Source organism: Apis florea, unplaced genomic scaffold, assembly GCF_048593485.1.
Source record: "Apis florea isolate Af1SG1 unplaced genomic scaffold, ASM4859348v1 contig_2272_pilon, whole genome shotgun sequence".
Lineage (NCBI taxonomy): Eukaryota > Metazoa > Arthropoda > Insecta > Hymenoptera > Apidae > Apis > Apis florea.
The window spans coordinates 170,239-183,151 of record NW_028256549.1 but is presented as its reverse complement, the minus strand read 5'-3'; the positions used below and the strand labels follow the sequence as shown (position 1 = coordinate 183,151).

Below are 12,913 nucleotides of genomic sequence, written 5' to 3'. Positions count from 1 at the left end.
TGTAAAATTTATTATAAAATCATGCATAATAATCTCTATTTATTTTGTGTTTTATAAAAATAAATTTTTTTAAAAGTTATCTTCTGAAATGATTTTAAAAAAATAACTATATGATTTTTCAATATAAATAATTTAATTTTTCTTTTGTACGAAAATTACATTTAAAAAGATAAATTAATTTTTATATGCGTGCCTGCGCAGAAAAATTATTAATTCCACACATAATTCCATATATCTCTTTATAACGAATATTTTTGTAAGAATATGTATCATTTTATATCATTCTTTATAAGATATTTAACGTTTCCCAGTTAATTTAAATATTGTATGTGTGTGCGCGCGTGTAAATGATATAAAAATTAGGTATTATGTTACGCAGTTAAAAGATAAATCATAATTCATAATTTATTATAAAATTTTTGTTCCAGTATACGTAAAATATATAACAGTTATTTACAAAATCATTTCGGCCAAAAAGAAAACTTTTTGTAGCTAGTTATTTATCCAAGCTGATCATTTTCAAACAAGATATTACATTTTAAATATGCATTATGTAAAGCAAAATAATTGAAAAGAAGATTTGAAATTAAAAATTTCTGGCAGTTCTTCAAAGAGAAAGATATAACAAAATCAAATAATTACAAATTCTAGCAACAAAACAAAAATATAAAAACACAATTCAAATTTATTTAACTAGCTCAAAAAGATTACAAGAAAAAAACATAACAACAATTATTATGTTATTATTATAGTGATAATAAAATAATAATTACAGTTGAATTTAAATGCTTCAATGTTTTTTAAAATAAAAATAACATTCATTCCTACAAAACGCATATGTATTCATATATATATATATATATGTACATACATATAATTTTCAATATACATACATATATCTGTATGTATACACAAAAATGTGTATATATTATATATATTATATATATTATACATACATACATATATATATATATATATATATATATATATATATATATATACATGTATGTACATATATATATATGATTTTTTTATATCTCTAAATATTTCATTCTAATTAATTGATCAAACAATTGTTTTCAAAAAGTTCATATTTTTTGAACACAGTTCACAATTGCTAAACACTTTCACTGTAACAATGACTTTTGCATGTTAAGATTTGTTTGTTATATACTTTCCGTATTTATTAATCCCAAAATTATTTCTTCTATTATTATTTCACTTGAGTCTTAAGATGTTGCAAAAATTCATAATAACTCAAAGAATTTTCAAAACGATCTTCGATTAATCGCTCAACAAAAAGTGTCCTAAAATGACTGTCATCCCTGAAAATTAAAAATTTAAAATTTTTTATTAAATAAATAATTTCGATTAATTAATCTCAGCAAATTAAATTTTTAAGAAGAAATTTTTATTTTTTTATATACTACATCATATTAAAACATCTTCGAAAAAAAGAAATTCAGGATTATGAATAAATTTCATTCTTTACAATGAGATTAGGTTAATTGTTATATGATTTAATATCTTTGGTGTCATGATTTTTTCTTTTTATATATAATTATAACAATTTAAAATATTAACAATTTTTTATTGAATATTTCATATATTTTTTACTATATTTTGAAACATTTTATTTAAAATATAATTCTTTTCTATACATAAAAATAAAAAACTCACCGAATAATTTGTATAGAAGCTGGATAAGGTTTCTCTTCTTGCAAACTAAATACGAAGTTTCGTAACCTTTCGCTTTCTGTTGTTTCAATTTCTGGTAATTCATACTGAAAAAAAAATATTTCTTTTTTAGTTTCACTAATGAATTAAATTAAATAGCATTTATTAAGAATAAATTATATAATTTAATTCACTCGTCGATCAATTACGCAATTATATAAATATGAGCTTACGAATTCTTCTGGTATTGATGGAAAAGCAGAAACTCCAAGCACATTACAACAAAACGAAGGATGAATATTTTTGCCGATTAGAATAAATATCTGATCTCCAGTATCCATTAGAAAAGCACCTCTAGAGTCAAGTTTTTCAGCAGAAAGATGCAATCTAGGTGGTTGTGGGCATAATTTACCATCGATATCTTTCGCATTTCGATCTTCAAGTGCATGAATAGGATAAAGATCTGGATAAATCATTTGGATTAATTGAAACAGCGGTATAGTTTTTAACTGACACATAGCAAACACTCGATCATCGAGTCTCGTACTTGTTCCTGATCTGAAAGCAACCTGAAAAGATATTTTTATTTTTTATTTTTATTTAAAAATATTAAATTAATTTTTTATTTAGGATATTAAAAAAATAATAACAATGATAATTATTATGATTATGATAATGATTATATATTACATAATACATTGAAATATTATCAATCATAAATTTGAAAAAAATTTTTTGTAATAAATTCGCATATGTGGAAAATATTAATATATTTTATTTTAAATAACATTAACCAACAATTTTTATGGATAATTCTCACAGAATTTCTCTTACACAACACTTTTAAAAGCGGAATTTACAAAAATCTTTAGCTTATTAAAAAATATATCACAAAATATATTTTATAAAATTGTGCGATTATATATATATATATATATGGTTTTTTAATTAATACTTACACATTTGAGTAATATATATATATATATATGTTAAATAAATATATATAAAAATAAGATATTACGAGAAAAGCAGATATAATATACTTTATTATATTAAATTATTTTAAATATATTTTCTCATCATAATTTATATTTATCTTTTTTATATATTATAATATTGAGATAAATATATTTTACACACACCGCACGCACGCACCCACCCACACACGCACGCACGCACCCACCCACACACGCACGCACGCACGCACGCACGCACACACGCACGCACGCATAATTATTTCAATTTTTTAACTTTTTATTATAAAAAATGTATATAATAATAAATATAATAAACATTTTTATTCAAAAATGAAAAAAATGAAAAGATAATATTTTTTTTAAATAATCAAAACTACAAAATTTAATATACTTTCTTCTATCTTAAGATTATATAAAATGGTCTAATATGTTTACAATTATCCAATAGATGCTGATCAAAAAATAAATTTAAATACTGGAAAATTTAAATTATTTTTAAATTATTATTATAACATGATTTATATAATATGCAAAGAATATATATTAAAATTGTATAATTCTACATAAATATAATGACATGAAAATTGGTTTTTTAATTAATACTTACACATTTGAGTAAAGCAATAATGTAAAGGGGTAATAGCTTTAAACTTGCTGGAGCAAGAAGTCCACCAGAGGTAGCTGATTGAGACAATTTATAGGCTGATAAAACATCTATGGCCACATTTATTAGAGCATCTCTTGCATCAGATATAGAGGACTGCTGAGATCTGTCTACAGCTATAAATATATAACCAGACACGATTATAAGCATTAAACATTAAAAACGACACAAAGAAAGCAAATATAATTAATTAAACGAATTTAAGAAATTGAAGAAAGAAAATTTAAAGAAAAATTTATTAAAATATAAATTACTCAAAATAAGTTGTTGTTCAAAAACTTTATGTCAATAATTATATTTAAATTTATGATTGTTACTGAATTAGACTTATATATCTCTTCCTATATATGTATATATACATATATATTTTATTTATCATATATATAATTATATTTTAATATTTAAAATTCTAATACACATTTTAGATTAGACAAAATAATATAATAAAGAATATTTAAATAAAAAATATATTTCTAAATACTATGTGAAACTTAAAAATTTGAATCCAAAACAGAAACAAAAAAAGTTATTCTCTCTTTTATGTATTTTCTTCTTACTAATATGCAATATTAATCTTGTAAATATAATATTTTAATATATTAAATCTACCAAAAATAATTAATGAGATTTACATTTTATTTAACTTTTACACAATAATATTTTTTTTTTATTTTAATAATAAATATTTCTGAATATATTGTATTAGACAAAAAAAGATAAAATTAAAATAAGAAGAAAAAGAATAAAATTCATAAATATCTAAGAAAAATAAAGGAAAGAATAAGAACAAAAAATATAATTAGTTGAAATAGAAAATAAGAGGCAATAAAATCAAAAAGTTGTGAAGATATTTTATTTGTGAAAAAAACATAAATAAATTTCAAAAAAAAAAAAAAATATTAATCAAAATAAAAATATAAAAAATATACAAGACTGTAATATATATAATGTATAACTTACACCAGAATAATTAGAAAAGAACATTAAATAAGAAAATCAAAAAATTATTAGGATTGAACATGAAAAAATGGATGGAAAAAAGAGAAAATGAACAAATATTAGATAGATATCAAAAAAAAAAAAATCTTACCCATTTTAGAAAGTAGGCCTACTATGCATTGTTGATCAGCAGAATGAAGAACATCAGACAAAGTAGATACTACTGGTAGGCACAATGTGTGTACTCTAATTCTTCTTTCACCTATATATATTTTAAATTAAAATGATTAAAATTATTAAAACTAAAATTAAAAAATATATATATATATATATGTATACATATTTATTATATGTATAATTACATTTTAATATTTAAAATGCTAATACATATTTTAGATTAAACGAAATAATATAAATATCATGCATAATATTCTTTAAAAATTTTTTTTATTTTTTAAATCCTTGTTATAATTATTAAAAAAAACTAATAAAACTATTCAAATAATGATACAAAGATATATTTACCTTTACTTGATGTATAAAGCAAAGCTGCTTGAAAACAAACATTTTGTACATCTGAAAGATTTTCTTCTATGGAGATTTGCATTCCAAAACCAGCATCTGGATTAACATTAGGCAAACTAAGAAGATCAGTTGATCGCACGAAGAAATTTCCATGAAAAGTATGAATGCTCAATCCTCGTGTGCATCGTATTCTCATCACTGCTTCGAAACCGATTTTTCTAGTAAGATAACGCCTCAATATTCTGTCAAGTGTCTCTACATGCTGTGGTTTCGAAGCGCGGAATAATGGAAGATGATATATGCAACCTCCAGAAAATTTACACATACCCGCTAAAATGCAATATGTTATAATAATAAAATTATATATTTAATATATTTAAATATATTTTCATGTTTATATATTAATGACAATATTGATTTAAATAAATAAATTTAAATAATTTAAATTTAAATAATTATTATATTTTTTGATAAATATTATCATCGCGCGCGTAAGTGTATTTTAAAAAATAAAAACAATAACTTAAACTAATACGTACAAATAGTAGATAAATCACAATATTGACAATTTAACAAAAATAAATCGACTGCAATTTGTTGTCCACTGCAATCTAGTGCTAATCTTTTGTAAAAATCTGTAACTGGATTTAAATGCGGTACATCTTTACTTGCTCTGTTATTTGGATCTTCTCTTGCTTGCAATAAACCTGGTCCTAGATTTGGTAAGCAAGTTTGGAAGACGGTTACACGTCCACCAGTTGGTGACTAAAATAAAATATTATTTCATTTATTTTTTATATATCTTTTCTCTTTTTCTTAACAATATATTTTCTTACAATAATTACAATAAATTTATATTGTTGTCATTTTTATTTTTATTTTTATTTTTATTGTAATGTTATTTTATTGTAATGTTTTCTTTAAAATATTAAAACTCATATATATCTGATCTATTTATAGATTTAACTTGTTTAAGAATCTAGAACAATGCTATTCAGATTATTTTCATCATAGGTAGTAAATATAAAAAAGTAAGTTTAATATTTCAAACTTTATTAGAATCAATTCTACTATATTATTTATATTATTATTTATATTATTGCTATATTATTTATATTATATTATAAATATATTATAGTATTTGATTACTCATTATCTGTGATTGCTTGCCATTCTGCCTATGCAACTGCTAAACTAGTACTGATCCAAAATATAATTTATCCAAATTAATATAATTGATCCAAAATATATTTCTCGGAATAAATTGCAGCAATATTTTCTATTTGCATTAAAGGCAAATAGAAGGATAAAAGTTTAAACATCATTCCATTATTATATATTATTCATTTGCATTAATTTTAGATATATTTCAAACTATTCTTTCCTGATATCTTAAAACATTTGACAATAAATCTAAAACTAAAGAGTCTACTGATAAATCCATATTTTCTTTTCTATCTTTTTTTTCATATTTCACTCTGCCATAGCGTCATAAAATAATTATATTTTTTACGTACCATAAGTTTATATGCAGCTTGCAGAGCTGCACCCAATGCACTATTTGTATCATGAGTTCCTTGAAATTTTATGGGTAATTGAGTTAATAAATCTCTTACTAATTCTTCTCGTTCTTTCAAATTGACAATTAAATTCTCCGGGCATGGAAGAAATACATCTATATAAATATTTTTTATGATTAAATATATTAAAAATAATATGTAAATAATTTTATTATTAATTATTAAAATGTAACATGTAAAGTTAAAAAATGAACATAATTTTACCATCGATATCAAGCATAATCATTTCCTGAGGTTGTGATACATTGTCAGGTATGCCAAAGAAATGTATGGCAGAATCTACTGCTAAAAATCCTATTTGTGTTCTACTATCACCTGGCAGTCTTGATAATTCTTCTGAAATTACGTTGCAGACTGTGTTCAAGTAACCACTTTCTACTGCTAATCTCGAAACGTCCAAAACAAACAAGTACACAGCTGGCTGTGGTGGACGTAGCTTAAAAATATTTATTATTTTATTTATTTTTAAATACTTTTAATTTTTCATTTCGATTGATAAATCTTAATGATTTTTAAAAGAAATATTTACTAATTTAAAATACTTTTAATAAACAATAGTAATTTATTATAATTTTTATTAATAATTGTTATAATTATAATATAATAAGAATTTTAATTCCTATGCAATATATTTAAATATATTTAAAATGTTTTTTTAACTTTTTTATGTTTTACAAATTTTATTTTTTATTTATTACTTTCACTATATATTAATACACTTTTAAATATATTAATATCTTACCATATATTCACTAGATGCAATAAATTCAATAGTACTAGTTTTTACTTCTGGTCTTCTTGATGGATCTCCATATGATTTTGTTACAGGATCAAATTGAAATTCTTCTGGCACTGTAAAAATATTATTAATATAAAACTTTTTTTTATTTTACACATTCATATAATTATAATTTTATATAAAATATATATTAAAAAAACTAATTAAATATTCATATATATATATATATATATATGCAAATTGAAAATATAAAAAAATTATATTTACATTCGTTTATTCTATAACAAAGATTACATTTCCATCTTTTTGAATCATTGAAATATACAAACGGATTAATATATGTTCTGCAAGCATGACAACGAACTATTGTACTACATTGTATTACTGGTAAATGCTGAAAGTATAATAATATAGTTATTAATAAATTAGGCTATACAAAAATACAAATATATTATATTTCACAATTACTATTTCAAATATTCATATTTAAGAGAAAATGTTTTACTTACATTTAAATCTTTGAAAGGATGTATTAAAACTCCTAAAGGCAATCTAGATTTCTGCAGCAAAGAATTTGATACAGGAATCTTTGTAAGTGTGCAGCGGAAAATACTAAAAAAAAAAATTACAAAATCATTAAAACTAAAACTTAGAAAATAAAAAAATAATCAATATTGCAATAATAAATTAAATAATTTACATAAATTATGAACAATAATAAATTAATTATAATTAAACAATTAATTAATTTAATATGTTATATAACAATGCTATACTTTTTGTTTAATGAACTTATTTAATATATATAATAATATTATTATATTTTATAATTATTATTTAATATTATAAATCTTAAACTTTACAATATTCTTTATTTAAAAAATACTTACTCTGAACTACAATTGACACTGTCTAAAAACTCTTGATGGAGTTTAATTTTTGGTGACTCTACTTTTTCTATAGGTAGAACATTTCGACATTGTAAAAGATCAATAGTCTCCATTCCCTAAGACAAAATAAATTTATAATGTTACTTAAATAAGAATAATAATAAAAGAATAATAATAGTAATAATAATAATAATAATAATAATAACAATAACAACAAGAACAATAATAATAATTAATTGTTAAATACTAATTAAATAAATTTGATTTTTATTAAATTATATAAAATTTATGTATTAAGTTATAAAAACATAATGAAATTATTTTAAAATAATATATAATATTCAACAAATTATAAAGAAATAAATTAAAAATTTTTAAATTATCAAACTTTTTTACATAAATAAAATGAATATCATACTTACCCACAATTTATTATAGCCAAGTTGGGTAACAGACATCATATTCATTTGATTGTTTAAATGATTTATTTGATCAGGATATGATTCTGGATATCGTTTATTCAATGAATCTGGTGGCATATTCATCGAATTTGGTTGCTGACCTGGATACTAAAAAAGATCAAACATTCTAAAATTTCTAAAATTTCTAAATCTCTCTATAATTACAACCAAACAATATAAAAATATTACATATTCTATTTACTTTTTTACAGATATTTTTTTTTAATTTTTTAATAAAATAAAAGTATTAATTATTAAAAATTCATTTTATCTTTCCTTATCTTTGAGATATTACTAATGAAAAATAAAAAAAAGAAAACAAGTAATAATATTAAATAAATGAATAAATAAATGAATCAATCAATTATTATTTTAATATAATCAATTAAAACTATTAAAATTTATGATCTATATATTTACTATTATATTAATATCACAATTAGTCATAAAATATGATTATATTGTATTTAATCAATTTCTAATATAAATATAATTCACAATATATATCGCAATAAGTTAATATTATTTACAATAAATACTAAAATTAATTTTCAAAACTGATTTTCTATATAATATTAATGTTATTTTTTACAACATTGTTTTTTTTGTAATTTTTTTTTAATAAAAATACATTAAAAAATATTTATAATGAAGATATTTAATCAACAAAATGTTTTAATTTTTTAAAAAATATTAAAAATTACAAAATCTTATTATTATTTCATAATATATTAAATATTAATTAACTATCAATAAAGTTGTATTTTAATTGCAAGACTCTTTTATATTATATTATTAATTTATATTTATCACTTTTTTAATAATAATAAAAATCTATAATAATTATCAAATTTAATAAAAAATTATTGGAATAATAAGAATATAAAAAATCATATAATGTTTTGCATTTTAAATGCTTAAATCAATAATTTTATAAAATATAAAAATTAAATATGTCTATAATTTTGATATAAGTTAAAAAATTGCTTTAAAAATATTTTTTTTTATATTTATTATTTACCCATAATTTATTACACCCAATTTGTGGTGCTGACATCATATTCATTTGATTATTTACATGATTTATTTGATCTGAATATGATTCTGTATAACGTTTATTTACTGAATCTGGTGGCATACTCATTGGATTTGATGGTTGACTTGGATACTGAAAGCAAAGATTCAATATTCTTTTTTAATTATATTTATTTACAATTTATATTACATATTGATTATAATTTTAATTATAAAAATAAAACTTTAAATTATACAAAAATACAAAAATAAATATAAAAAAATTATTGCAATATAAATCTGAAATTTAAATAATTATAATATGATAAATTTTATAAGTAAAAAAATTGAGAGAATAAATATAAATAATATAAATTATTAATATAAATAATATATATAATAATATAAAAAATATATATAAATTAAAATTGAAATTATATACATACATTTAATATTTACAAAAATGAACAAAGATATTAAATTTTTCTTTTATAATCTTTTATTAAATGCAATATTTAAAAAATATCTCCAAAATAATTAATAAAAATTTAATAAAAAAATCGGATAAAATTGATTTAAAAATAAAATTAAATAATATTCTCTATAAATTACCAAACAGTTTTTAATAATTGAAAAAATAAAGTTATTGACATACTTATGTATTTCAATATAAAAAAAACTAATTAATTATCAATATTCAAAGATTAATTTAATTAAATTTCAAATTTAATTAATGATTTATCAAAGATAAAAACAAATCAAGAAAAAACAAAAATAAAAGTTTTTATTATGAAACCCAAAATTTTCTTGGACTTTTTTAACATGGAAAAAATTTTTCACTTTTTAAATAAAATGTTTTCTTCATATTGTGTTTATCACACAAATATGAAGAAAAATTTAAAATACACAATACACATTGTATTTTTCAGTAATTCACAGTAATAAATCTACATTTATTATTGAAAAAAATACACTTCATCGACGTACTATACAACATTACGTGGCAGTTCAGTTAATTCAAGCGCCATTTTCGAACAAAAATATGATCGCGAATCACATATTTGAAATCACAATATATATATTTAATGCTTAAGTATATGTATTTTATTATATATTATATGGATTAAATTTTTAAATTTTTCTATTTATTACAGAAATATTTAAAAAAGATCAATTCATTATATCTATAGCAAATATATATAACAATAATCTTTCGCATATTAAAATATCAGAATATTAATGCAAATAACTGAACACATAAAATTAAGTAAAAATTAAATAAAAAAAAGTAAAAATAAAAATAAATATACTTCATAATTATAAATAGATAAACAGATTGTAATTCAATAATTTTTTCTTATAATAAATTTTTTATAATAAATTTTCTAATTTTTCTATTATTTATCATAATTTATTAATAAAACAATGCAATAATACAAAAATTAATATACAAAAAAGATTGAAAAAAAACTTATTTATAATTAAATTATAAGCAATTTTAATTTGCATTAAATAAATAAATGGAGATAGAATAAAATTATTCTGTTTCTGTTTCGTTTTATCTAATATAAATTGCTTGTAAACAGATTTTTCTGCAAATTAAATTGTTATACATATAATTAAAGAATAAAGATTTTAATTTTTAAAGATTTTTTTATTTTTCAAATATAATAATGTATAACTTAAATATTTTGTATCTTTTTGTTATGTGCATTTTGTATGTTTTTATAAATTCAAATTTTACATAAATATCTGTAATCTATTTAACTAATAAGTAAGCTTTAATTGATATATTTATATATCAACTTTTGTATTTGTTTTGGTCTCTCAAAAAATTGTCTTTTCAAAATCTCATAAATATATAAATATTCCATATTTATATCAATTTGATCATTTTTAACAATGAGAAATTTATAATAATAATTAAATTAAATTAAACTTAACATAAAAAATCATTAACACAAATAATCATAATTTTTATATTAAACAATGTTACTTTAATTATGTTAAATTTTAATTTTTGAGAAACTATAATAACTCAAGCTTTAATAAGAAATTTTTATAAAACTTCGAAAAAATATATATATATATATATATATTTTATATAAATTATAATATTATGATAAATGTGATTCATTTGAATTATTATATAAAAGACAATATATAAAATATATTAATTTTTAGGACAAACTTTAATTTAATATCATAAATTACATTAATATATAATTATAAAATCCATAATTTTATAAAAAATATAAAATTGTTTTAAAATATTCGTATCTATTACTTACCCATAATTTATTATAACCAAGTTGTGTTGTAGACATCATATTCATTTGATTATTTATATGATTCATTTGATCGGAATATGATTCTGAATATCGTTTATTCATTGAATCTGGTGGCATACTCATTGGATTTGGTAGCTGACTTAGATACTAAAAAAAAATGATTAAATAACCAATAATAAAACAATATTAAATGAATATTTTTTCTAATTATAATTTTAGACAAATTTTAGAATATATGAAAATGAGATCAATATTATAAATAAAAAATAATAAATAAATAAAAATAAGAAGTATGTATAAACTAATAAAAAAAAATAAATAAAAACATTATATATAACACATTTAATTATATATTTAATAATATATATTAAATATATTTTATTTTTATTATTTTATTAAATGATATTTATAAAAAAATATCTTTAAAATATAAAAAAATTTCAATTTAAAAATACAATATATATTCTTTATTAATGTAATATAATAAATAAAAATATTCTTAATATTCTTTATTAATTATTAAAAACTATTTGAATATTATCAATAATTGAATAGTTATCAATAATTGAAAAATAATGTATATATATATATATATATATTTCAAAATTAAATGTAATTATATTGATATATATTAATATTGATTTTCAAAAAACTAATTTAATTAATTAATCGTACAAATATTAAAAGACTAAAAAGAAATCCAAAAAGGTTAAAACGTCAAATTCAAGTAAAAATATCGTTAAGTCTATTTTTTTATTTATCTTTTCAATAATAAAAAAAATTTCTCACCTTTTGGACGAGATTAACACACAATATGTGATAAAAACTTTATTCGACACTGCACAATGAAATGTACATTACACTTTTTACAGAATAATTCGTAGTTTATTATCCTCGAAAATGTACCTCATCGACGCGACACACAACATTACGTGGCAACTCAGATTGTGGCGCCTTTTTTAATTAGTGGACTGATCACAAACTATTATATATTATTTATGTACTTGTATAATTAAAATAATTAATTTATTAGGGATATGTATTTACATATACATAATTACTTTGCAAATTCTATAAAGATTATATATATATATCAATCATAAAAAAAGTGTTAAAAATCATAAAAATATTTAATATTTTTCGAAATATTTTACTT

General features: G+C 19.1%; 1 protein-coding gene across 5 annotated transcripts; it reads right to left on the bottom strand.

Moving 5' to 3' along the window:
* Positions 1 to 391: 391 nt before the first annotated feature.
* Positions 392 to 12,714, bottom strand: Sec24AB (Protein transport protein Sec24AB). 5 transcript variants are annotated; one of them, XM_012492814.3, is made up of 17 exons: positions 12,547 to 12,714; positions 11,758 to 11,904; positions 9,474 to 9,620; positions 8,414 to 8,560; positions 7,992 to 8,107; positions 7,611 to 7,713; positions 7,369 to 7,495; positions 7,105 to 7,214; positions 6,567 to 6,798; positions 6,300 to 6,457; positions 5,322 to 5,547; positions 4,783 to 5,112; positions 4,409 to 4,519; positions 3,262 to 3,434; positions 1,911 to 2,246; positions 1,681 to 1,784; positions 392 to 1,325 (listed from the first exon to the last, which is right to left on the bottom strand). In XM_012492814.3, exons 2-17 carry the CDS (start codon positions 11,878 to 11,880, stop codon positions 1,214 to 1,216), a joined length of 2,655 nt encoding a protein of 884 aa, XP_012348268.1. In that variant the 5' UTR covers positions 11,881 to 11,904; positions 12,547 to 12,714; the 3' UTR covers positions 392 to 1,213. The 5 variants fall into 5 exon arrangements, with proteins under 5 accessions (XP_012348268.1, XP_031775423.1, XP_012348270.1 ...); XM_031919563.2 differs by lacking the exon at positions 9,474 to 9,620; XM_012492816.3 differs by lacking the exons at positions 11,758 to 11,904; positions 12,547 to 12,714 and adding an exon at positions 10,454 to 10,506.
* Positions 12,715 to 12,913: the final 199 nt, after the last annotated feature.